General features: G+C 40.7%; 1 protein-coding gene across 2 annotated transcripts in view; it reads left to right on the top strand.

Moving 5' to 3' along the window:
* NUP155 (nucleoporin 155) overlaps positions 1-26,696 on the top strand; it is a 36,564-nt gene that overhangs the window by 1,505 nt on the left and 8,363 nt on the right. For both annotated transcript variants that reach the window (XM_081212653.1, XM_081212652.1), the window contains exons 2-26: positions 3,066-3,203; positions 4,701-4,797; positions 4,957-5,027; positions 5,432-5,524; positions 6,610-6,776; positions 7,573-7,678; positions 8,095-8,168; positions 8,736-8,827; positions 8,966-9,063; positions 9,954-10,106; positions 10,255-10,355; positions 11,241-11,411; positions 13,219-13,329; positions 13,947-14,041; positions 15,752-15,840; positions 17,054-17,116; positions 17,204-17,354; positions 17,612-17,678; positions 19,293-19,411; positions 20,117-20,220; positions 20,934-21,067; positions 22,088-22,279; positions 22,774-22,912; positions 24,320-24,455; positions 25,781-25,934. In XM_081212653.1, coding sequence (XP_081068779.1) covers positions 3,066-3,203; positions 4,701-4,797; positions 4,957-5,027; positions 5,432-5,524; positions 6,610-6,776; positions 7,573-7,678; positions 8,095-8,168; positions 8,736-8,827; positions 8,966-9,063; positions 9,954-10,106; positions 10,255-10,355; positions 11,241-11,411; positions 13,219-13,329; positions 13,947-14,041; positions 15,752-15,840; positions 17,054-17,116; positions 17,204-17,354; positions 17,612-17,678; positions 19,293-19,411; positions 20,117-20,220; positions 20,934-21,067; positions 22,088-22,279; positions 22,774-22,912; positions 24,320-24,455; positions 25,781-25,934 — 2,915 coding nt within the window. The remainder of the gene's footprint in view (positions 1-3,065; positions 3,204-4,700; positions 4,798-4,956; positions 5,028-5,431; positions 5,525-6,609; positions 6,777-7,572; positions 7,679-8,094; positions 8,169-8,735; positions 8,828-8,965; positions 9,064-9,953; positions 10,107-10,254; positions 10,356-11,240; positions 11,412-13,218; positions 13,330-13,946; positions 14,042-15,751; positions 15,841-17,053; positions 17,117-17,203; positions 17,355-17,611; positions 17,679-19,292; positions 19,412-20,116; positions 20,221-20,933; positions 21,068-22,087; positions 22,280-22,773; positions 22,913-24,319; positions 24,456-25,780; positions 25,935-26,696) is intronic.

The raw sequence follows: 26,696 nt of genomic DNA on the forward strand, positions 1-26,696 counted from the left end.
TTGGGGTTTCCAGCCATGAAAGCTAGGAGCTAAATGGCACCTTAAACCTGTGTTATGGGTGCAGCAATGTGTTTTTCTCATAATAAGAATACAGTACAAACTTGAACATGATTGAACTGCAGCTCAAATATTATGTTCATTTTTCATGTGGTCTAGTCCTTCCCCTGCCCACCCCCTTAATATTCTTAAGAGGGTCTCTTCTCCAGTCTTCAGAAAATAGCTGGAAGTGGGGAGGCAGAAAAAGGTTCATGGCTTTGCTGAATCACCTGTTTAGTAAGGGAATTTGTTAGCTGCTCCCTTCAAGATGGACAAATACTAATGGAGGCTTTCAGCATTTGTAAGTCGCTTTGCGTTTCCTTGTGCTAGATAAAGTGGCCAACAAATTCAGTAAGTAATAGTAACATTTAAAACAAGTTAAAATAGTATTTTTAAAATTATATACTGCTCCTCATCTGAAGAACTCAGGAAGGTTCACAACGTAAAAACACAACATACACAATAAAAACAAGTACAAAAACAAGACAGACTCATAACACCCCCACCCACAAACACATTTAAAAGGACATAGAATGTTAACCAGCCCAAGGCCTGGCTGAAGAACGTTTTTGCCTGGCACCTATGCAGTACAGTGGACACTCGGTTTGCGAACGTGATCCGTGCGGGATGCACATTCACAACCCGCATCGGCACATCTGCGCACACGCGGGTTGCGATTCGGCGCATGCGCAAAGCTTAGGTGGGGCATGGCAAAAAAACCGCAACCTGAAGCGTCTGTAACCCGAGGTATGATTGTAGTAGAATACTGTCATAACAGCATTGGTAAAAGCACTGCAAATCAGTGTCATCACCACTTCCAAAGTAAGACTTAACTGTGGCTCTGATTCTTTCTGAAGAGTTGGGCCTAAATGAAGGTGGTGGGGCCTTCTGCTCCATCCTGCGACTCTTTGGGTACCTGGATATTAGCCCAGGCATGATGGAAATGTTGTTAGTAACGTTGTATATAGCCAGGTATATAGTAAAGCTCTTCATCAGCTTTGTATTGTAAATGGAGAACTGGTCTATTTGAACAAATAGATTGGGGTCTGTTACGCAAACTAGACTACCGATTCTCTAGATAGGGCTATAGTAATATGCTTTAGAGTTTAAACTTCAGGTAGTGGCTTTTAAAGCCATGAAAGGTTAGTAGCCATGTAACTTGGAGGGCCACCTGCACCTGTGTGAACTTGCCCAGGACCTGAGATTAGCCTCATAGGCGCTACTCTCTTTTCTACCACCAAGAACATAGATTGATGGGTACCAAGGACAGGTCCCTTTCATTGCTGGCCCCACATCCTGGCCTCTTCATTGGATGCTTTTTAGCAGATTTTAATATATACAGTATTTAGTCCACTTAGCTTTGTATTGATGGAATCCTTTGTCGCTATGTTTTAAGGTAAAGGTACCCCTGCCCGTACGGGCCAGTCTTGACAGACTCTGGGGTTGTGCGCTCATCTCACTCTATAGGCCGGGAGCCAGCGCTGTTCGCAGACACTTCCGGGTCACGTGGCCAGCGTGACGAAGCTGCTCTGGCGACCCAGCGCAGCACACAGAAACGCTGTTTACCTTCCCGCTAGTAAGCGGTTCCTATTTATCTACTTGCACCCGGGGGTGCTTTCGAACTGCTAGGTTGGCAGGTGCTGGGACCGAGCAACGGGAGCGCACCCCGCCGCGGGGATTCGAACCACCGACCATGCGATCGGCAAGTCCTAGGTGCTGAGGTTTTACCCACAGCACCACCCGTGTCCCATGTTTTACTTGCTGCTATTTTAATTCACTGTGCTGGCAATAATCTGGTTAATCTCTAATGTCTAGTGCTAATTATTTTGTACTTTTTGCAAGCTGGGGTTCACACCAAATGTTATAGTGCTACTACTAGGTGCATTTGTTCCATACTGGTTATACGCATATAAATGTACAGTAATGGTCTCATTACTAGGTTATTTTAGGGACAGGTGCTTTGTCTTTAATAGCTTAAGATTCTACAAAAATCTGCCTCCCTTCATTCCCCAATATTCCACTTACGGTATATACAAGAAACCATTATCTTGCCTTACCTTATGTTATTCAACTGCCATCTTCTGATACGTTCCTTTTATAAGACTAATCTTAGGGCAATAAAATTCACTATTCAAAAATCTTTCGGTTTTTCCAGTTAAGATCAGGAGAGCGGTGTATTTTGAGGCAGCCTTACCTTCTCCTTTCAGGCTAAACAGAATTGATAAAACAAATATAAAGCTTGCAATAAACAGTCATTCATGCTTATCTTGATGATAACAAATAGAAACAAGCATACATTATGATCATTCATTGGTTCGTTTGAAGGCAATAACTATCATTTAATCTCTATCAAGCAACTTTAAAATAGTATGTTAAAGCTATGCAAATATAGTAGGAGTTCTGTACTGGAAATGGTTTCACTCCAAACAGCCCTTGTTTAACAGCCCTTGATTTTCTTAAGGTATTTCTTATGATTAAGTACAGTACTTGCCAGCACTTAGCTTCCTTTCCCCTTGCTCCCAGAAAGACTTAGCCTTTAGGTTCATATAGATTAGTTGAGCAGTACTCCCTAGAATTCATGTTTCTAGTGATCAGATTCCCCCCACCCCACCCCCCGGACTTCAAACACTTGCTAATACATTTGAAATAGTTGCCAATACTTTTGGAACTAATGACTCATTTGTAAACCAAATATTAGTAGTGTTAACAAGCAAAACTAGATCGCTTTGTGTATCCTGAGTTTTGTATTGTGATCTGCAATTTCACATGTCAATTAATTTATCTTAACAGTTTATGAGACTGGTGGCTATTACTAGTATATCTTGCAAGGTTACTTTAATTTTTAAAAACTCAAAGATGTTTGAGCATTAATTGATTCCTAGGTTTATAGAGAAAAGCACTTGCTTTTCATATACTGAGAAAAAAATAAGTCTCTAGGGGTTAAAGTAAATATTCTATTAAAGTGAAAATATCCAAGCATTTTGTTTGTTTCTATTACTTCTAATTATTTTACTTTTTCACATTTGCAGGTAGCCCCACTGTTTCTGGGATGTCAGATATGGATTACCCATTACAAGGACCTGGCTTTCTTTCAATTCCCAATCTTCCAGAAATAAGTTCAATTCGGAGAGTTCCTCTGCCCCCTGAACTGGTTGAGCAATTTGGACGTATCCTAATTATAATACAAGTGAAAGGCACATCAAATCTTGCAAGATGAAGGCTATGGAAGCTAAAGGATGGGCTTTAGGCTGCTGGCTAATCCCTATTCATTCCAGCCTTCTCCCCATCTGACAAGATCATCTCTTGTTGGTTGCTGTTTTCTTCTCCCCCACCCATCTTTCTCCCTTTTCTCTTCCTCATAGCTACTTGTGCCCAGCTGGGAATTGGGGGGTCGCTTCTACTTTATTTCACTCACCATTACACCTCTGCTGTTGTTTCCAATTCTACTACAGGTAGTTGCTGCTGCCTAGACACTAGTACAGTAATAGCAGTTAAATGATCATTGGATGTGTGGCCTAAAGTAGTCTCTTTTTTGAAGAACCCAAATTTTTAGTTTCCAATGTCCCTTTTTCCCCTTCAGCATCAAAAGAGGTTGCAATAGCAGCAGACCAAGAAGCACAGCATGGTGAGGGACTAGAGCAGTAAAGAGTGGATGGGAGCCAGACTGTTGCTCTAAAGGTGTTGCCTTTTCACACTTTGCCCTCCATCCATTCTCAGGCTTTCATTTATGGCAGAAGTGGTGAAGCTGTGGCCTTTCCGATATACAGTGGTACCTCGGGTTGCATACGCTTCAGGTTACAGACTCCGCTAACCCAGAAATAGTACCTCAGGTTAAGAACTTTGCTTCAGGATGAGAACAGAAATCATGTTCCGGCGGCGCGGCGGCAGCAGCAGGAGGCCTCATTAACTAAAGTGTTGCTTCAGGTTAAGAACAGTTTCAGGTTAAGAACGGACCTCTGGAAATTAAGTACTTAACCCAAGGTACCACTGTAGTTGGATTCAAGCTCCTGTCAACGCCAGCCACCATAGCCAACAGCCAGGAGTGATGACTTCATCAACATATTGGAAGGCCACAGATTCCCCATCTGTGATCTGTACTGTTCTGGGGCTTCCAGGCATGATGAAAGAAATGATAATTTTATTGCTTGGAATTTAATTATTTCATTGTTTTAAAAAGCAATAAAAAATGCTTGGTACTACAGTGGTACCTCTACTTACGCATGCGATCCGTTCTGGGGTGCCATTCGCACCCCGAAAAGTCCGTAAGTAGAGCGCTGCTTGTGCGCGTGATGCAATAGAGTGCTCCAGCGCAGAGTGCACATGCGCAAAGCACGCAGAACGTTTCTGGGTTTGCCATGTTCGCAACCCGAAAATCCACAACATGAACCTATCTCCTAGCTTGAAATAAATTCATTCTTTCTCTGTGGAGAGACATGAATGTTCTTTTATGTTCATACAAATCAAGATTCGGGAGTCTTATCAACTGAGCATTTGCGTAATAAAATAATTGCTATGTATGTTGTGACTTTACATTTATAATACTGAGCTGTGGAATTCTACACTTATCTGGTCCTCCCCTCCTCGTCCCTAATTGCAAACTCAACGTAATGCAGAATTGCATGTCTTGCCTTGGTGCATTTTATCCTTAAATCTGGATACTTCAGATATGCAATGCAATTGTATGATGGGAGTGTTTCCTGAAATTAGCAGGGCTTGGCTGACCATTGACAGTGACATTTTTATGTGGCAGTACGAAGACGGGTATGTAAGATAAATAATTTATGTCTATGAAGTTTTTGGGTATGGTAAACTCTAAATTGGTTAATAAGAAGAAAAGGTTTGTGTAAGTAATGGATTGCTGCTCTTAACAATTTCATTAAGTACTCAATGTTTTCATGTAACCTTTTCTGTTCATTGCAGTGGGGACCTCGCTTATTTTGATGGCCTTAGTGAAACCATCCTTGCTGTGGGACTGGTGAAACCAAAAGCAGGTAATAGGCTATGGACAAAATACACCTGGGAAAAATCATTTTATCTTTATCCTGAGAACAAGCTTTCATTTGTTTGCTTTGTTGGTGTCTGTTCTGTATTAGAAACTATCTTACATACTTGGCCTTTTGAATATTATCATGCAGTGCACATAATTACCCCAAAGATAAATGTTGCATAAATATACCTTCTATTTTTGAGGCTTCATTGCTGAAATTATTGTAGGATTGGGAAAATAGCCGTTAAAAGACTTGAAATGATATTTCCTGACTGACAGGAATTAGTGCAAATACCTCTTCACTCCCTTAGATCTTGGTTATGACAAGTAGCATGTTATGTAGAGGTGGTTTCCTCCCTCCCCCCCCCCTTATATTGACAGGTTGTCTTCTGCTTTCTTTACTCACAGGAGTCTTTCAACCACATATACGACACCTGCTCGTTTTGGCTACTCCTGTGGATATAGTCATTCTAGGACTAAGCTATGCAACCTTACAAGGAGGTAATTGTGTATTCACATGCTTGCTTTCATGAAGAGATGGGGAAAGAAATTTGGAGGAACTTGCTGCTACCTGGTGACTGTTTAATGCAACTGGCTCCTCTTAGTTTCAGCTTGCTACCTTACCAACACAAGTACCTGGCTAGACACAACCAACTTGATGGTTGGTGGAGCTGAGGGAATGAGGCTCTTCGGTGGCAGTAGAATGAAATAATGGCCGATTAAGCTTTTCGAGGCCCCACCTGAACTATACATATAAAACAGTATCATGCCACTTTAAAGTATCATGGAAAATTTGTTAAGGAAGCTGAGAGTTAGGAGACCCCTATTCCTCTCACAGAGCTGCAATTTCCAGAGTGGTTTCTCATCAAGCCCTCTTCCCTGGGAAATGTAGTCCTGTGAATGGAATAGGGATCTTTTAGCGCAGGCTTCCTCAACCTCGGCCCTCCAGATGTTTTGAGACTACAGTTCCCATCATCCCTGACTACTGGTCCTGCTAGCTAGGGTTCATGGGAGTTGTAGGCCAAAAACATCTGGAGGGCCGAGGTTGAGGAAGCCTGTTCTAGCAACTCTCAGCACCTTTAACAAAATGCAGTTCCCAACATGCCTTGGAGGGAACTGTGACTGTTTAAAGTGGTATGTTACAGCTTTAAACGCTTAGTGTAGATGGGGCCTGAGAGTAAATAAGTTTTACGTTGAGATAAGTCTCCGTGTTAAAACACACATACATGCTCAAGATAACGTGGTTTTAGAAAATTTACTACTTTGTTGTATCTGGAGTGTATACTTTTAATAGTATAAATAGGAAAAGAATTGGCATTGTGAATTAAGCGTATTTGATTACTCAAGTGAAATGAAATTTTAATTCTTAAGAACTGTGTTTTTCAACATAAGAGAGTTTTGGCTCAATCTTATTTATTCTGAGGATTTAGGGTTGACGCCTTAGTAGCAAACCTATCAACTTTTAGAAAATAGCATTTAAGAGTTCATGATATACAAACTCAATGTTAGGTCTTCATTATTTCTTGAAATCATTTTAGTTGAAGTAGTCAACAAATAAAATAACATATATATATATTTTTAATCAGGTTCTGGATCCCTCAATGATAGCATGTCTGGTGGAATGCAGCTTCTTCCAGACCCGCTCTACTCACTGCCTACCGATAACACCTATCTGCTGACAATAACTTCTTCTGAAAATGGGCGTATCTTCTTGGCTGGCAAAGATGGTTGTTTGTATGAAATTGCTTACCAGGCAAGTGAAATCTGCTAGAGATGGATACTGGGGGATGGATGGAAAGTACATTGCTCTTGATGCCTCACTTCTTCCGCTTCTATATTGCTTCATTTATTTGAAAGAGAGTAGTGAGTTTCTTAGTGCATAAATGTTAGTCTGGAACTCCTGCTAACTTAAAAAATATTCTTGTTCATTGCAAAGAATGTACTGAATCTGAGTCATCTTCAATGATCTTCAGAATTCTAGCAAAGAACCATCTGATGTTTAAGTATTTTTGTTACAGTGACAGACAATAACTCAATACTGTTGAGTTTATTCTATGGCCTTCATCAAAGAGGCCACAAACTGGCTAGTTCTCAAAAGACCAAGCTTCCTTCTTGAATTCTGTCAGCAATTAAAAGGTCAAGTCTCATACCTGCTTCATCAACACACATGTGCTTAGAGCTAGTATATCAACACATGTGCTAGTGAATCTGATGTCATGTTATGTTGGCTTACTCTGTGGTATTAAGCAGATTTACTGTTGTCCTTATGTAAGATTGGGGTCCAATCAAAGTGAGAGAAAAATATGGAGTTATAAACTCTTGAGGTTTTGGAACTTTTTAAATGGAACTTTATAAAATGACTTCTCTTTTGAAATACAGACTGCTGGTGCTGGAGGAGAGCACACTGTTCATCTGCAATGATCTGGGGGCCAGGACTAGTTAGGCTGCTTAATAATGTTGGGAATTCATTGATAACTAGATGGGTCGAGTAAAGTATTCTATGGGTTTGCATAATTATCTAATTCTAGTGTGTTTTTTTATTTTTGTAGGCTGAGGCTGGCTGGTTTAGCCAGCGTTGTAGGAAGATCAATCATTCAAAGAGCACCCTTTCATTCCTTGTTCCATCATTGCTCCAGTTCACATTCTCAGAAGATGGTAAGGGATGTAAAATCCATGTTTAAAATACCAATATTAAAACACAGATGTATTTGTGTTTGATAATATGTTACAAATGTCTGGCACCTCTGGCTCACTTAAATGTTTCATTTACATAAATGAATCAATAGGTTGAGTGCTTTCTTTCAAGATTTGTGCTACTAAATTACCGTCTTTTATTGCTAAAGCAGTTTAACCAATGCAAATACAATACAAACATGCTGTTAAGACACTCGGGTAATTCGGCTAGTCTTAAGTTTGAAATTTGTTATTTGAAGTGCTTAGGTAAGAAAAAAAAATGTTTTGATCGTCCACCTATATCTTCTGGACATTATGAATGAAAGTCTCTATTTCTCAATACCAAATGTTGACAGACTTTAAGCAGCTGATTCTGGGTTTTTATTCCCAAACTGCAGATCCCATTGTTCAAATTGCCATTGACAACTCCCGAAACATCTTATACACACGCTCTGAAAAAGGTGTGATACAGGTATGCCTTTTGATACATTCTGTTTCCCCTGTCATTCACAAATTTAGGTTCACATCAATGCTAACTTCATTACATTGATGGGAACTTACCGTATAACACAGTTCTAACCCAGCCTTGCTGGATACATTTTTCAGCGGGTAGTTGCCTACCATTGTCTGTACTTTACGCACTTATTCTTTGTCCCACCTGCCCAACATAAAGTTATCCTCTTCCTTTTAGCTGTCAGTCCTGTGCCTGCTGATAGCAACTTTCATGCAGGATTGTTTCCTGTTCACTATGCAAATGTACTACAAGTTCCTTCGCTCTGCATCCTTTCACCTCCCCTATTTGTTTTTATGGCTCTGCACTCTATCCAAGCTTATTCCAACATCCCACCTGCATTCAATAAAAGAAGGTTCTCTCGTGTTTCTGTCCTATGAACTACTCACCTTGGAATGCAGTGCAGCTGCCATTTTTCATTTCAGAACTAACTTGCCTCCTGACGTATTTGCGGTAGGCGTTGCAGAAGAGAATAATGTTAAGTGAATTTATAGTAAACCCACTAAAAACAATATAATTAAATTGCAGGTTTATGATTTAGGTCCAGATGGTCAAGGGATGGTGAGGGTTGCTTCTGTTTCTCAGAATGCTATTGTCGCTGCAGCTGGAAAGATTGCCAGGTAAAATATCTACATTAAGGTATTATGCTTGAGGAGCTGACTTTAATGTCTTATTACATCTCTTATTATTAGATCATTTTGTTTACATGGTAAAAAGATCTTGCATGTACACATGCTGATATCTTGGTTTTCTTTTAGGACCATAGACCGTTCTGTGTTTAAGCCTATTGTTCAGATAGCAGTGATTGAAAATTCTGAATCCATTGATTGCCAGTTATTGGCAATCACTCATGCAGGTAAGAATTCAGTATCCTTTTCTGTAACACTAAGTACCGTGTCTGTGCCCTGGTTCAAAAACTTGCTGGGTGGAAAGCCTGCTCACATGGTGAATGAGCAGGTACATGTCCCTCCCCTCTGTTCTATATAACATAACGTCAGGAACATAATGTGCTACATAAGGCAGGCACTACATGTGGTGGCCTCTATGTAGAATAGCTTGATTCATGCAATCATTTCTGGTGCGTGGTAGAAGGGAGGCATGGATAACCTGTTGGTGGGGAAGTGGGTAGTATCACAACCCAGTTAGTATCTCCACCCAGTCTAGAATCTGAACTGGCCTAGAGAGTGGAGTGCCTGCAAACTGGAAGAAACTAACTAGCAACAGGGTATTGAAAGGAAGAAGATAGGCAAAGAAGGGAGCCAATAGGGTATAGGATCACGGCATCATAGTATCCTAGTAATCCTAAAGGGTCTGGGGGGTCAAGAAGCAGTGTGTGAAGAGGAATTAAAATGTGCGGATCAGTTAGAAATAACCAGGTTTCTATTATCATTCATACCATTATCTTTAAATGGGAAATATGAAGCAGTCTGTGTTGTTGCTGTTCAGTAGTTCCGTATCTGAACAGAATACTTCAGACACATTAATGCTGCGATCCAAAACTTAACTGGAAGCAAGCCCCATTCAACTCGATGGGACTAATTTTGAAGTAGACACAGTGCTTTTCAGGGGGTACTGAAGGTTATGCAGTATGGCACTTCTTCTTTTGTTAAAAAGTGTGGCACTTACTGTAACAACTTCATGGTTTCTAGAAAAAAAGCACTGAGTAGACAGGTATGGGATTGTACTGCAACCCTTTTATGAAATACACTTATACTGTTAATGGAGTATCTTGTGCTTTTTTCTTAGGTGTCCGGATGTATTTTAGTACATGCCCATTCAAGCATCCTTTTTCTCGTCCTTCAACATTAACGTTGGTTCACATCCGCCTGCCTCCAGGATTTTCTGCTGCTTCTAATGTGGAAAAGCCATCAAAGGTGCACCAAGCTCTTTATAGCAAAGGTAATTTCTGAAGATGAGTTTTTATCAGTAATTTAAGAGTCCTTTGTCCAATTTAGGCTATTTTGTCCTATAGAAAGTGATGAATCGTAAGATTCGATTTTAGGTTTCAGATTCATCATTTCTTAATAAATTATTATTATATTTTCAGGTGTTCTGCTAATGGCTGCTTCAGAAAATGAGGATAATGATATATTGTGGTGTGTTAATCATGATTCTTTTCCTTTCCAAAAGCCAATGATGGAAACACAGGTAATTCTTTATATTTTGCTAGGTTATTTTGAAAGTAATAGCTGTTGTGAGAGATGATAGTTTTGTCTACCTAGATTTCTTTGATCTCTCTCTTCATAAATCTGTGTAAGAGTTCAAAGGTTTTCAACTTCTGATACTTCCCCTTTTGACACCTTTCTGCTTCTTATTGCAAGGCCATATCACAAGTTGTGACCAGCTTTTCACCTTTCTGATACTGGCTTAAAATTATTTGGGGGGTGGGGGGGAAATGCAGCCATAGATTTAATTGCCTGGTGGGAAGTACATACTGATCCAGGGACGTGGGTGGCGCTGTGATCTAAACCACTGAGCCTCTTGGGCTTGCTGATCGGAAGGTTGGCGGTTCGAATTTCCACAGCGAAGTGAGCTCCCGTTGCTCTGTCCCAGCTCCTGCCAACCTAGCAGTTCAAAAGCATGCCAGTGCAAGTGGATAAATAGGTACCGCTGTGGCGGGAAGGTAAACAGTGTTTCCGTGTGCTCTGGTTTCTGTCATGGTGTTCCTTTGTGCCGGAAGCGGTTTAGTCATGCTGGCCACATGACCCAGAAAGCTGTCTGTGGACAAACACCGACTCCCTCAGCGTGAAAGCGAGATGAGCACCACAACCCCATAGTCGCCTTTGACTGGACTTAACCATCCAGAGGACCTTTAGCTTGCCTTTATATTTTTACACCCTGATCCAGCTATGGTACAGTAATACTGCAGAGGCTGTGAAGGATAGAATTATAATTGGCAGCTGGAAAGATAGGAGGATAACTAGCTTCCTCAGCTGCAGGCAGAGGTTCAATAAAATTGTTATAGCTGAAGCATATTATTGGAAAGCAAGTTACTCTTTTATAATTTTTTTACTCTTTACTTTCTTATTTCAGACAAAGACACATGTAGATGGACATTCTTGGGCTCTTTCTGCAATAGATGATCACAAAGCTCAGAAGATAGTAACACCTTTGAATAAAGATCTAATTCCCATAACTGACTATCCTGTAGTTGTACAACAGCATATGCTACCGCCAAAGAAATTTGTTCTCCTTTCAGCACAGGTTTGTAGTACTATTGCTTAAAATAAAATAAAAATAGAGAAAGAGGAGGAAGATGAAACTGAACCTCAGATGACATTTTCAGAAGCTCTTAATCTCTGTTTAGAAATGAATTTAATCTCTTACATCCTGGTGTGGTGTTTTTTTTTATTCTTGTCTGAAATCATTCTGGCGTCCTACCACTTGGTTGTATTCCATGTTGTCGGGTCAGCTGACAGTAAGGCTTTCATCAGTAAAAGGAAGAGAGAAGCACCTTTTGCCATTTGTCCCCCACCCCACTTCTGAAATCTGCTCAGAGGTAATGGGGAACCTTCCAGAGCATATTGGGGATGTGGAGGAACTATAGGAAGGAATCTCTTAAAATTGCTTCTCTTCTTACACTGACTGAAGCAGTACCATCAGATGAGTGACACAGGGGATATAAGCCACTGACTTTGCAAACTACCTTTTCTGGGAAGGAATAGGGGGAAAGTACCGTATTGGCCTGAATATAAGCCTCACTTTCCCCCCAAATACTGACCATGAAAAGTGCGGCTTATATTTGTGACCTTACGGTATGCAGCCAGGAGCACAGGGCAAACAAGGCCAGGAGTGCAGCAAAGCAGCACCCGCCCTGCGCACAGTCCCCCATCATCTCCCCCAAGGCCGGGAAGGGAGAGAGCGAAGAAGAGGAAAGGCTGCTGGCAACGCAGCCTGGCTCCCCCCTCTCTATATTTAGGTGTTTTCTCTCCCCCCCCCTCCAATTTTAAAGGTACGGCTTACATTCGGGTGCGGCTTATATTTGGGCCAGTATAGTAACTTCATATGTGTACATACATAATCTGGATTAATTGTCTACTCAGGCTGGTAGTGCATGAGACTCTTAAGATCGGGGTTGTGGGTTTGGGCCCCAAGTTGAGCAAAAAGATTCCTGAATTGCAGGGGGTTAGACTAGAGGACCCTCAGTGTCCCTTCCGACTCTACTCTTCTGTGACTCGGTAAAGGTAAAGGGTATACTGATGTATTATTCTTTCTTACTCCAGTAATTTATTCCCCTGAAACGTCTTTGTTAGAGCCTTTTAATGTATATGTGTTAATCATAATTGTTAAACATGGGACATTGTATGACTTTTGTGTAGATGCAAAATAAAACTGTCTTAATATGCTTGCTCTATATGATAGAGAATTTAGACATGAGAGGACTGTACTTAATTTCTAAAAGTGAGAAGATCATGCCTAAGCTCTGCCCTCCAGCCCTGTATGTAGCACAGGTGGCTATGTTTATTACCTAGTTATGAAAAGGTTTGAGGTACAGCTCTGATATATTGAGGTTGTTTCAAATATCTCTGAAACTAGGCTCTACCTCTACCTCAAATAAAGGCATGGGAGAAGATTCCCCCCACCCCCAGCCCTTTACTGTAGCTTAAATATTGTTCTTCGTTGTATATTATAGCTGCTTGGGAATATTACAGGTTCAAACCTTGGCCAAAGACTTTCTGGACAGCCTGGAGCAGGCATCCCCAAACTTGGCCCTCCAGGTGTTTTGGGACTACAACTCCCATCACCCCTAGCTAACAGGACCAGTGGTCAGGGATGATGGGAATTGTAGTCCCAAAAACATCTGGAGGGCCGAGTTTGGGGATGCCTGGCCCGGAGAATGCCACTTCTTTACAAACCATTCTCCATTTTTGTAAAATATAATTATTAATGACTTTCCTTATAGGGCTGTCATAAAGATGAACAAGGTGCAACAAGTGTAAATTATTTTGGCCAATAAAAATGCTATGGAAATCACCATTAAATAAATAAAAAATGTTCTGTTTTTCTTTAGGGGAGTTTTATGTTTCATAAACTCAGACCAGTAGATCAGCTGCGGCATCTTTTTGTGTGCAATGCAGGAGGTGATGGAGAAGAGATTGAAAGATTTTTCAAACTGCACCCGGTGAGAATTTAACTTTTTCTTACTATATTAGGCCAAAGATAGAACTAGGGGTTCAACATGCTACCTCCAGTAGTGGGGAGCTTATAAGCAGGTTATGATAGTGAGAGTGATCCCTTGCTGGCTATGTAAGAAACGGGGGGGGGGGGGAATCATCTGAGACTCAATTTAGGTGTCTCTCAGTGGCTAATAAGGGACACGGGTGGCGCTGTGGGTTAAAGGGGTCCCTTTACCTTTACCAGTGGTTAATAGTTAGCCTCCATTATGTTTTTGTTTGTTTGTTTTGACGCTGTCTTGATTAGTGGCCATCACCCTATTTTATCTTAATAGATTCTGTAAGTGTGTTATTAATTGTGTTGGACAGGTAAGGCAGTTAAAAATGTAATTGTTCAGCATGCTCCTCCACTATAGTGATGACTTCTAGATATATACCTAACATCTGGTAGCAACACCATGTTACTGGCTGCAATTATTTACACCCTTATATGGGCCCCGCTGGAGAAAGTAGGACTTACTTCTAAATAGACAAGTTACCCTTTAGCCCCTTGCTCATTTCATTAAAACTGCACTAAGATTGTTCTGTCATTTTTACTGATATTTTTTAATGATGGTTCTTACAGGAAGAGCAGGCTTGTGCTACTTGCCTAATACTTGCCTGTTCTTCTGCTGCTTGTGATAGAGAAGTATCTGTTTGGGCCACTCGAGCATTTTTCAGGTAAAATTATTCATATCTGCATTATGCCAAGAGATTATACTTTAAAAATCTATGGTATCCCAGCAGTAAATGGGTTGTGCTGGACTCTGGTTGGAACATATGAACTGTTAAAACTAAGCATTTCATAAAGTTTCATAGCTGATTCCTGTTTCTCAGTAACTATTGTGCTATGTTTCATTTTGTCATTATAGATTTAAGATATGATCATGCCTCTTTGTACCTCACTCTTGAGAAAAATAGTTTAGAGAAAGCAGCATCTTAGTTCTAATTTGTGTTGAAATTGCCTTTTTAATTAGTAGGCACACAGTGGCTTTGTTTAATAAAACAAGCCAACTTCAAACCATGGTTTATGAAACTGACTTGCTTTAATAAACCATAGCAAAGGTTAGCCACAGAGGCCCAATCTGTGTGTCACATTAAACTGTAGGTAAAAACAAACTTTTGTTTAGCATGAACCCACAGAATGCTAATGCACACTGCTGAAAAGTTCTTGCTCCACTTCTGCTGCTGTCCGACTGTAAAACAAAGTCAGGGTCCAGGCGTGCCAACTTAAATGAAATATTGTGGGGCCCAGGTAAGCGCCACCCCGCATAATTGATCACATGACACCGTGCACATACACCATTTTAATGGCCATGCCCATCAGCTTTGAGGGAGCCAAAGCCTTCATGGCCCCTAGGAGTTGGCTCCTATGTCAGGGTCTGATTTGTTGTGACACTCACACCCAGCCTAATGGTTTGTGAATGGTAACCAAGGTTTGTTCATGGCATGTGGTTTCTTTGAGGGAAGCAAACCACAGACCCTAGTTCAGATGTCGTGAACAGCAAGGCTCTGGCTTGTTTCCTGAGGGCACAGCAGCATGTGGAATGGAGCTAGGGCTTTTCAGCAGGGTTATTACGGCAGAGCTAAAAGTTTCAAGGGGGCTTGCTATCAGCATTCACCAGCTGATCTACACATGGGGATCTCCCTAGTACAGCCAATCCCAGCAGGGCTTGGTTGAGCGCTGCTTACCAAAGAACACTTGAAAGCACACTTTAAACTTCCAGTTCCTTTGCTGCCACCCTTTTGTCCTGTTTCACACCTGATGGTTAGCTGTGGGGCAGGTGGGCATGGTTAAGGAAAAACTGTTTTGGCAGTCCTAATTTGGCCCATAAGGGACGCGGGTGGCACTGTGGGTTAAACCACAGAGCCTAGGACTTGCCGATCAGAAGGTCAGCGGTTCGAATCCCCACGACGGGGTGAGCTCCCGTTGCTCGGTCCCTTCTCCTGCCAACCTAGCAGTTCAAAAGCACATCAAAGTGCAAGTAGATAAATAGGTACCGCTCCAGCGGGAAGGTAAACGGCGTTTCGATGCACTGCTCTGGTTCGCCAGAAGCGGCTTAATCATGCTGGCCACATGACCTGGAAGCTGTATGCCGGCTCCCTTGGACAATAAAGCGAGATGAGCGCCACAACCCCAGAGTCGGCCATGGCTGGACCTAATGGTCAGGGGTTCCTTTACCTTACTAATTTGGTACATGGGCCAGAGGGTCCCCTTGACACACCATTACAGGGTTTAGACATAGCATTAAACAGTGGGCGAGCTGTTTTTTACATATGCTTCACAATTCAACTACCTAAAGAAGTATTTATTGACTGTTTGACTGCTTAAAAATAATCTGAGAACTGATTGCAGCGTTGATACAGTTGTTTTAATTTTGTGAATCTCAGATATGGTGGTGAAACACAGATGCGATTTCCATCCACCCTGCCGCCTCCAAGTAATGTTGGGTACGCACTGGGATCTCCTGTTCCACCTGGTAAGCAGCAAACATACAGTGGTGCCCCGCAAGACGAATGCCTCGCAAGACGAAAAACTCGCTAGACGAAAGGGTTTTTCGGTTTTGCGTTGCTTCGCTAGACGAATTTCCCTATGGGCTTTTTTTTTAAAGCCGCTTGAAGAGGCGCAGTTGCGACGGACCGTGCTTTGCAAGACGAAAAACATCGCAAGACGAAAAGACTCACGGAACGAATTCTTTTCGTCTTGCGAGGCACCACTGTAGTCAGTACCTTTAGGCAAGAGGGTTTTTTTTACCTTTTACAGTATTTTGCAAAAACATTCCATCCACTTGCACCCACTCGCGTGGCTTTAGTAGTCATTCACTACTGTTGAGTTCATGATTCAGAAGTGCATTTATACTTACTGTACAAATGCCCTTCCCATGCTGAAAGAAGAGGAAATTGACAGTACTTTGAACTGTTTTAGTATACAGATCAATTTAGCAACATAAACCTCCTTCATATTTTATATCTACAATATGTGAGCATTGAAATAGTGATAACAATAAATGAAGATTTGAGGGGCGGAACTAATTTTCTCTTTCCTTCACCCTTTCCCATGTGTGATGCAAAGATATGCCCGTCCCTCTAAATTCTTTCAATATGTCTTGAACTGTAAGCCATCTCTGCCAGTGGCATCTCATAGCAAACTGTGGGTGGCAGACAATTACTGAATAAAAATGATTCCTTCTCCCTGCCTCAAACTCTCTGGTTTTATATTGTAATCTCTTAAAGCTGTGCTCTGATTATTGCTTTTTAAAAAATTGTTTTTATTAAAGATTTTCTTGGGTTACAGAAGTACATACAGCACCTCTTCTTTCAGTTCATAGAATATTTTCTACAGATCATTCATATTTGATGTGAGACACGTTATGGACAGTATAAAGCTGGGGGAGGGGAGAAGGGATAGTAAACTCATTCTTCTACATAGTGTATGCATAAGGGTTTTTCGTTAGCATCACGTGGGTCAGTTCTATTTCTGTTCATTTATTGGTTTTTGTGGGTGGTGAGATAGATATGGGGGGGGTAGGGTGTGGATGGTTGCCTATAGTTGACTGCAATGAGTTTTGTTTGTGTGCTTGAGGGGGCTGTTGGATCAATTTGTATGCTATTGGTGGGTTCCTGTTGTCTTGTTGGGCTATGCATTATTGCTTTATGGTTGCTTTATAGTATGCATTGCTCTTCTTATATTAGGTTCTCCTATGTCTGCTAGTAGCCCCTACCCTAATCCAAGCTTTTTGGCAACACCAGCCCAAGGTATTTCCTTTTAATTATTTAAATATATTTCTCTAGTACTTATAATCTTGCTTCTGTCTTTTTTAAAAAATTGAGTTTATGTTCCAGGTTTGCATCCTCCAACCATGTCAACTCCAGTGTTCACTTCAAGCAGTCATATGTCTCAACCCAGTGCTTCTCTTAGTGGCATAATGTGCCCCGAGATAGTGTTTTCTGGAAAGCACAATGGTATCTGCATATATTTCTCTCGGATCATAGGGTAAGTTATTTATGGAAAGGTGAGAATACATGTTGTTATAACCTGACAAAATGAAGTTTATCTTAACTGTGGTTGGTGGAAACAACCAACTTCAAATGGTGTTGGTGTGTTTCCACTAAATATGGATAAGATTAATCATGGTTTAGGGTTTCACAGCACACTAAGCTGTGGTTAAGCTTAAAAGGGAAGCAGAAGCTTCCAGTGTCGTCATATGGTGATCACATGAAATTTCAAAATTGTATTTTATTGCTTTCCAGAAACATTTGGGATGGAAGTATAGTTGTGGAGAGAGTTTTCAAGAGTGGCAATCGAGAAGTTGTAGCTGTAAGTACTGATGAGTATTAATGACTGTTTTGGAATCTTATATAAAGTTTGTAAGGATAGTTGGTAGTTTGGGGGTTAATACTGGTGTTGATGTCTATATATGAAGGAAATCAACTTGGTGACTATTGGTCAGTGTGCCATCACAAAGCACCACACTGCATAAGAACCGTATTATTATTTTCTTCATTTCAGGAAGATGGATTTAGAAGGGAAGGATGAATATGTTTGTCCCTGTAATCATTGTTTAATAGGTTTGGCTGGAACTTAGTACCAGCATGAATCAGCAGAGGTGACTGTAACCTTTGATCTTCTTTGATAACAGTGAGTGCCAGATCCAAACACATCACTTCACTGTTGTGCCATTCTTAGTATAGGCATATTCAGAGCTTGGGGGGGGGGGGAGTAATAAATGCATAGTAAGTGCAAGCCTTTAAACTCAAATGCTGATGATAATAAAGTTTAGGGGTCGGCAACCTGTGGCCCATGGGGGTCTAACCGGCCCATGGACCCCCGCCGCCCGCTCGATCGGCTCCTGTGTGCTGCGCTAAACCGGCGCAGAGCAGAACGGGGACTGCCTTCCGCAATGCTGGCTGGCTTCCCATTGGCTGCAGGACGTTCCTGCAGCCAATGGGAAGCTGTGCATGCCTCCTCTGTGCCGGAAGGAGAGCCGGAAAAAGTGGTTGCGCATGTGTGCGTGCGCGCACTCCACCCCACCACGGTGTCTGCAGGACCGTGAACAGACCCAAGCCACAAAAAAATTGCCGCCCCCTGATAAAGATGAATAGCAAGTTTCATCTTTGAATTCTACTCCTCACCCAAATTCTCTTCAGATAGAAAAACAGCTTGTCATATAGAAGGGTTCAGCCATCCTGCTCCCAAAAATATTAGTAGCTTAATTTTGCAGAATCAAGTGGTAGCTTTTCTACTTCAAGGTGGTGGTGGTGGTTGCAAGTTTGAATTCTCCCTCTTGGTGATCTCAAAACAAAACCCCATTACTACGAAACCCAATTTTTGGAGGGAAAGGACAGGTTTGAAGGTTAATCTCTTGATTCTTCACAATGTGTAAGCTTAGAAAAGCAGTTATTTGTGTAAACATAGATCTGGATTCTGTTTACCTGTTGTCAGGTGTGTTTCTCTGGAGGTTTCTGGGATAGGGCAGTCTTGATGATTGGAAAGTGTAACTAGTAACTCGGCAAGGCTGATATCAGGAAGTTACACCATAAAGGGAGATTCAGGCCCCAACACCAGCTCTTCCTGATCATCACAGCAAAGAGCTTTTTCAGCTTGTCCAGAGCTGCACAGAATTGGTTCAGCAGCAACTAAAAGGTTTGCCTTTTTCTCCTCCCCATCTCCCTCATAAGGAGTGGCTTCCTCTACAGTTCTCTTTTCATGCACAGGGGAAAGGAGAAATTTGTGGTCTTCCCTTCTTCCCCTGTCTGACTCCAGCTCAAAAAGTTTTGCAAAGCAATATTTCCTAACAGTGACGTTTCCTGGTTACCGGAGGATTCACTTCCTAGTCATCCACCCAGAAACCTCCAAGAACAGAAATTTAGAATAAGTTAAAATCAGCTAGTTTCAAATATGTTCATTTCGGTTAACCTCTTTCTTGTTTAGGTTGAAAGCAGTGTTCCACCACAAGTGTTAGAAACTGTACTACAAGAATTAAAAGGGCTGCAGGAATTTTTGGATAGGAATTCACAATTTGCCGCAATAGGATCCCTTAGAAATCCCAGGTAAGATTAAGGGTGTTGAGGAAAACAAGCATTGGTGGTTGACAGCTGTGTTGTACAGATAACTGGTATGAAAATTGAGTTGTTCCCTTAGAAAACATATGTATCTCCAATATTTATGGATGGATATTTGTGGTCTTTATAGCAGATATATTATCCAACTTGATAGGTCTCTATAGCAGCTTACAAAATACAGCTTAGGCCAGTTTTCAGCCACATATTGCTTCTGGAGCAACCCTATTTCTTCTGTGAACTACCAACACTTTTACAGTTTAATCAGAAACCACAAATGAGTACTTTGGGGGACCAAAAAGGGACTGTGCATTAACCTGCCAATCCTCAGGCTGCAGGTACTAAACTGACTTATGCCAGACTCCTGGTCTAGAATAGCTTCCTAATAACTTCCAGAGCACTTTAATTTAGGGCTCACAGCCCTATGGAAGACTCAAGGTCAGCAAATACAAAATAGAACTCATTTCCCCTACCTGTCCCTAAGTCTTCTTATTAGATGGCCTTTCCCAGACAAAACAAAAAGGTGCTTTGCAGGATGCTTAAAAGGATGGTGAATCTGAGTTCACTGTTAACATATTAAACAGCTTCTGCTATCTAAACCAGTTTTTACTACTGTATATTTGGCATGCGATGGCCCAAAGCACACCATACCCTATTTATACACTATACATTTTTTCCTTGTCTTTCATGAAAAAGCTTTGCCACCTCAGCTAACCTGCAGCAGCGATTACTCGGATTCATGCGGTCCGATGGTGGAAGTTCTCAGCAACTGCAGCAAGAGCTCCAGAGAAAGTTTCATGGTAGATAAATAGCTCTTTTTTATTTTTTCTCTTCTTTAGCATGTATCTTTGAAGAAAAATACATGGGGACAATTTCTCTCTAGCAGTGAATATTTAATAGTAAGCAGTGAATATTTTGAGACTGTTTGAAAGAGAGAGGCTAGAAATAGAAAAAGCAACTTGAAAGAGAAGTTGCTGATTACAACTCATTACCAAACTAAAAACTATGGAGAGACCTGATCTGAAGAGAGATATTGGATTCATGTCCCATTATACACACTAAAGCTAAATTTGGTCATCTATCCCTTTAAAAATCCCTTGCCCTTCCCTGTGGAACCAACTGCCATAACAGTCATCAACAGTTATAAGGTTGAAGCGACCTCTTCTTCTGACGAAGTGTGTATTACACACGAAAGCTCATACCTTGAAAGCTTATATTTAGTTGATCTTCAAGGTGCCACTGGAATTATTCAAAAAGATTTTTTCATCTTTCATCTTGTTATTTACCATGACTGCATTACCATATTAGGGATCGCTTAAACCTAGTGAATCCTACCTAGCAGAGAAGTGTTAGAACTGGGTCAGCCAACGATCCCTTCATGCCACATAGTTCTTTGTTTCTAGTGCTTGAAAACATTTTGTGAAAGCACCTGACACATTTGCCCTAGTGTGTATGACATGTTCAGGGGATAGAAATAAGTTATAATTTAGCAGTGTCCGTTTCACTTTTACAGCGGAGGCACAATTAGCAGAGAAGGCCTCCCTTCAAGGCATCCAGCAACTTGTTCGGAAAACCTGCCAGGCTTTGGCACTGTGGAAGCTTCTTTGTGAGCATCAGTTCAACATTGTCGTGGGTGAACTTCAGAAGGTATGTGCCACAGCACTCCTTGCTTTTTCTTTCATTTTTAAACCATTTTTATTGATTTTCCAATGAAAAACATCCAATTAATATATCCAATCATAATACGCCAAGTAAAATAAAAAACTAAAATAAAAAAGACCAAATTATAGTTATTAATTTTTCAGAGCTCCCCACAGTCTGGACCTTGAAGCATATCTCTACATCTCAGTCCTGCCTCTCCTCGTTGTTTCTATGTTTCCACATCTTGATTTTGACACTTTATAATTCTCCGTCCCTGAGTCCACGATTCTCAATCATGTCAAACGTCATGTACTTTCACCCATCGAGTACAGCTTTGTTACTATATATTTTTCCAACTGTCTTTTTATCAGCGCAGCTTCCTCTGACTCCATTCCAATCCGGGATGTTGTCCAAGTCTGTTATCTGAAGTTTAATGGCGCAGCAACTCCCAGTCATTAATTGTCCAAACCTTCCTTTTGAGCTTTATTGAACCAGTACCTTCCAAGTTAAATTGTTAGGCAAAACTGTTTGCAATATTACAATGCAGATAAACTGTATTCCACAAATATTTGGCGATCGATCAGCCTTTGAGCACTTCTTGCTTCTTGACCTGGAAGACAGGAGTTTTATTGCTCAAAGCAGAACATTGGGATCTTCTGGACAATAGGTATCACTTAGTGGTTTTGCAGTCTTTTAAATATTTCAGAGTGCCTCACTATTTTAAAAGGCAACCTGCAAAGTACCAAAATCATTTTTAATTATGATGCGAGTTCTTACATTGGTTTATTAAAACAGAGTTTCACGCAGATGTAGAGGGTGGTTTGCAGGTTGTGCCCTTCTCTGCTGACATTATCAAAGTTATTTTAATCTTAGGCATATTTTTTAAAAAGATAACGTGTGCTGTAAATTATGCTCTCCTTGATGGTTTGTTGTAATGTAAATGCAGCAGGATTTCTCTCTGACGAAATTTAAACAAGAAAAAAGCATTTACAGTAAAAATTGGGGGGGGGGGTGCTTTTTCCATAGGAGCTTCAGGAACACCTGAAGGTGACTACTTTCAGAGACTTGGTAATTAGAGATAGAGAGCTAACTGGAGCCCTTATTGCATCCCTCATCAACTGTTACATCAGAGACCATGCTGCTGTTGATGGGATTAGTTCACATTTACAAGACATCTGCCCACTGCTCTACAGCACAGATGATGCTATCTGTTCCAAGGTATGGTATAGTAACCAATATGAGAAAAAGTAAGGGTGTAGGGGTTTTTTGTTTGGTTGTGTGTGTGTGCATTAGCATGCTATTTCTGCATCTAGTGAGGGCAATATAATATGAGAATTGCATTGTGTCATGCTGTGCTCAGAATAATATGCATATAGAAGTGTTAAGATTTATCAGTTGTCACAGGAAGATGTTTAATATTAAACTACTGCGATCATTTTAAGAAAATAATTGAAAGATGAGTGTTACAATCTATAGAAGGACAAGGGGACTGCTTAGCACAAGAATAATTTCCTAGACAAAAAAAAATCACTTCTGGCCAGGAAGTAGAAGAACTTATTGACTTTGTTAAGTGTGAGGGATGCTTCAACCTCCATCTCAGTAAATCAACATGCAGTGCAAAGCTGATATAGGCCTTGGCTTCCCACTGAATGTTCAGTGTGTGAAGTTCAAATGAAGAATGCAGACTTTGATCTATGCTTGTGTCTTACTAGGCAAATGAACTACTTCAGCGGTCCCGACAAGTTCAGAACAAATCTGAAAAAGAGAAGATGCTAAGAGAATCATTGAAAGAATATCAACAGATTAGCACACAGGTAGATCTTGCCAATGTCTGTGCACAGTATAGGCAAGGTGAGTTACAAGCATCACTGAACTTTAACTTTATGAATATAGTGTTGTTTCCAGTGTTAAGCCATCCTCAGAGTAGACCCAGTGGGTGGTATTCAGCTAGGTTTTATTCAGAGTAGACCCATTGAACGTAATGGACCTAGCTTAGTCATGTTCTTTAATTTCAGTGGGTGTACTCTGAGTATAACTTAGTTGAATACCACCCATTGAAAGAAAGGGACATGATTTAGGAGCATAATTTCTACTGATCAACTTATCTTTATCTCTGCAGACCAACTGCAACAGGAATATCAGTATTAAACAGTATAGGAAATGATGCACATACATCACAGTTAGAAAAAAATACAACAGTAAAGAACACATATTTTTCCCTATCTGCTGCCATCCAGTGGCCCAGAATCCTGGTGTGCTCTCTGCGCTGTTCACAAGGAGGCAGGCTCTTCTGAGAGTGGCTGGGTCCTGCAACTGGAGGCACCTTCCCACGTCTTCTCTGAAACTATTCTTTCTTCTGCCTCCTCATTGAACAGATGCAGGTCTCCTGCTTTTTGCAGAACAGATTTTTTAAAATAAGAGGAAAAGATAGGAACCACGGAGTGAGAGCGTGCTTTTGGCTACTCCAAACCAACCTCATGGCTGCGTTTCACCCTCACCCACTCCCTAACTCCTGTCTCCTTCCTGAAAGAATGAAGTCACAAGCAGAGTAACTGTGACTTGTGTTTGGTTTCATGGCCAGACACCATTTCCTTCTCCACCTTCAAATAAAATTCAGATTTCCTGTAATTTTTATGTTTGTGTGCATCAGGCAGATTTTATCACTTGAGAAATCTGATATCATTTGTGTAAAACTTAATACATGAATGGAGGGTTTCAGAAACTAATCACACAGTACTCGTGATTTTGTATGTGTTCGAATTTCAGTGGTACCTCGGGTTACATACACTTCAGGTTACAGGCGCTTCAGGTTACAGACTCCGCTAACCCAGAAATAGTACCTTAGGTTAAGAACTTTGCTTCAGGATGAGAACAGAAATCGTGCTTCAGCGGCACAGCAGCAGCAGGAGGCCCCATTAGCTAAAGTGGTGCTTCAGGTTAAGAACAGTTTCAGGTTAAGAACGGACCTCCAGAACGAATTAAGTACTTAACCCGAGGTACCATTGTATACTGTCCTTGCATAAAATACTGAAAAATTGAGAAAACCTAGTTTTCCAGGGCTTCAGAGAAGGACATAGTTTTCAAAATGTGGGTAGATGCACAGATGCCCCTGCAGCCCACAGTATCAGATAATTAGAATTAGGACTTTGCATTTTCTAATTTGAAATAGGTTGTTTGTATTCATTTTGTCAATATTCTGTAGTATTATGTTCACTCTTATCTCTGTTAATGTATTTTTTTTTCCTTTTTAATCTCAAGTACGTTTCTATGAGGGTGTGGTAGAACTTTCTCTCATGGCTGCAGAGAAGAAAGATCCCCAAGGTCTTGGACTCCATTACTACAAAAATGGAGAACCAGAGGAAGATGTTGTTGGATGTCAGGCTTTCCAGGAAAGGCAAGTTTGGGGATACAATTGAAATGTTCTTCAGGACAGAGAATGAATGAATGAATGAATGAATGAATGAATGAATGAATGAATCTTTATTTGCACCAGGCATCGGCCATAGCAATAAAACAACAATATGATATACAAAAAATAAAAAGTCAATTATATAAAATACATTTTAGGTTTTGAATCAATAGTCAAATAGTGGACCTTATTCTAATTGCCCCAGCTAAGCAACCTTTGCTGTCACCTGCTCATCTTCATCTGCCAAGAGAAAGGACACTGTGGCAGTGGCTGGGTGACCCAGAATGGACAATAAAAGAGGGGTGATAATCTCATTCCTCAAGTCTTTATAAAGAGCGCAACCAGAAAGGCATGCCCCACCGATTTGGTGCTGCCATCTCCGCAGGGACATAAGCGTTTTTCGTGTGGAATCTGTTGGAATCGTCCCTCAAGTACAGCTGAGAGCAACACATTCAATCTTGCGAGAGTAAAGGCACATCTGTATTTTAGAATTGCTAGGTTATGCAGATAGGGTGCCAGAGAGTCGAAATGGGTAGGTGGAAAATAGTCATACCATGGGCAAAATTTCCTTATTGTGGCCAAGTTGTTCTGATGCTCAATAGCATTTAGGCGCTGACAAATTAGACTGTTTGCTTTACTAAAACCCAAAGTGAGTTTTAGGACGTAGATGTTAGCAGTTGTTTTCCGAGGTTGTGGATTTATGGAAATAAAGTAGCCAAAAGGAGAAGTGGAGTGCTTTAAGGTTCCCTCTACCTGGGCAGGGCTTAACCTGAGGCACTGGGACTCCCCTCTCCAGGCTTTGTAGCCGTAAATACAACAAAAACTGTATTTGTGAGCCAAATAGGAAAAAGACAAATTGATGGTAAAATTACAAAAACTATGTACACTTTAATATCTTGTAGGGGTGTGTATATGAGGGGGATTTTTTTATGTCAAAATAAAAAGTGACCAGTTGTGATGTTTATTTTTTCTCTTCCTGAGAAATGGAAAGGGTCCAAATTTTTAAGATTCACCATTGCCATCCCCCCTGCCCCTGCAGATGTGTAACCAAGGAAGAGTGACAGAGTGGGTCGTCGGTGTGTGTTTCTTTATGTTGCTTTATCCACTAATTATATTGAATTGCAGACGAATTCCTACATATTTTCTACAGCCATTCCAGCCTCTGGCAATCTAGGATGTGATGTTAAGAGTCAAAGCTTCTACTGTCTTGCACAAAATAACATGCATATGCAAGACAGTAAATTGTTGCTGTGGGTGCTTGGAAGGTTTTGCTTATGAGTCATTTTCCTGTGGTTTCCACTTTTCTGCAGGCTAAACAGCTATAAGTGCATCACGGACACTCTCCAGGAGTTAGTCAATCAAAGTAAAGCTGCCCCACAGTCTCCCAGCGTGCCCAAAAAACCTGGTCCTCCTGTCTTGACATCAGATCCCAATATGCTAAGCAATGAAGAAGCAGGACATCATGTAAGAAAAAACATGGCATACACTGAATTGCCATTAACTTTGCCCAGGAAGTACTTTTAAACTTGTCATAAATCTAATATCCAAGATTCAAAGAACTGCTTTAGCTTGCCGAAGGAAGGCCTTGAGTAGGCCCAGGAAGGGCCTGCTATTCGACAAAATTCCCTTCAGGACATGTATGTTTTTTCAGATCCAGACTACTAACTTACTGTAAATTTATTGTGAAGCTGTTAGTACAGTTTAACAACCTTCACCTGTATTATTATTTTTTTCAAAGATCTTTATTGAAACTTAACATATATACATAATAACCAAAGTTCTCAATGATTCCCTCACATAAAATATAATATCTAAATTACAACAGCTGCATAATTATACACTTAATTATAAAACCCACCACCCACCCTCTACTTCCCCCCACAGCAATTCAGCTTCTTTATATTTCTTTCTACCTTTCTCCCCTTGCATTCTATAATAAAATATTTTTGTTGAATTCTGATTTTTCCTTCTTTCTTTATTGATTTTGTTATTGCTACATTTTTATTCTAAGCCTCTTAGCATGTCATTTTTAGAACAATATTTTGACATATAATCTTCGAAATACTTCCACTCCATTCTTAACTTTTGATTTGATTGATATCTTATAATTGAAGTTAATTTTGCCAATTCTATATACTCATTTAATTTACAAATCCACTCTTCTTTTGTTGGTGTGTCCTGAGATTTCCATTTAGTAGCAATCACTACCCTGGCAGCTGTTGTGGC

The sequence above is a fragment of the Podarcis bocagei genome (assembly GCF_964188305.1).
Source record: "Podarcis bocagei genome assembly, chromosome: 11".
Lineage (NCBI taxonomy): Eukaryota > Metazoa > Chordata > Lepidosauria > Squamata > Lacertidae > Podarcis > Podarcis bocagei.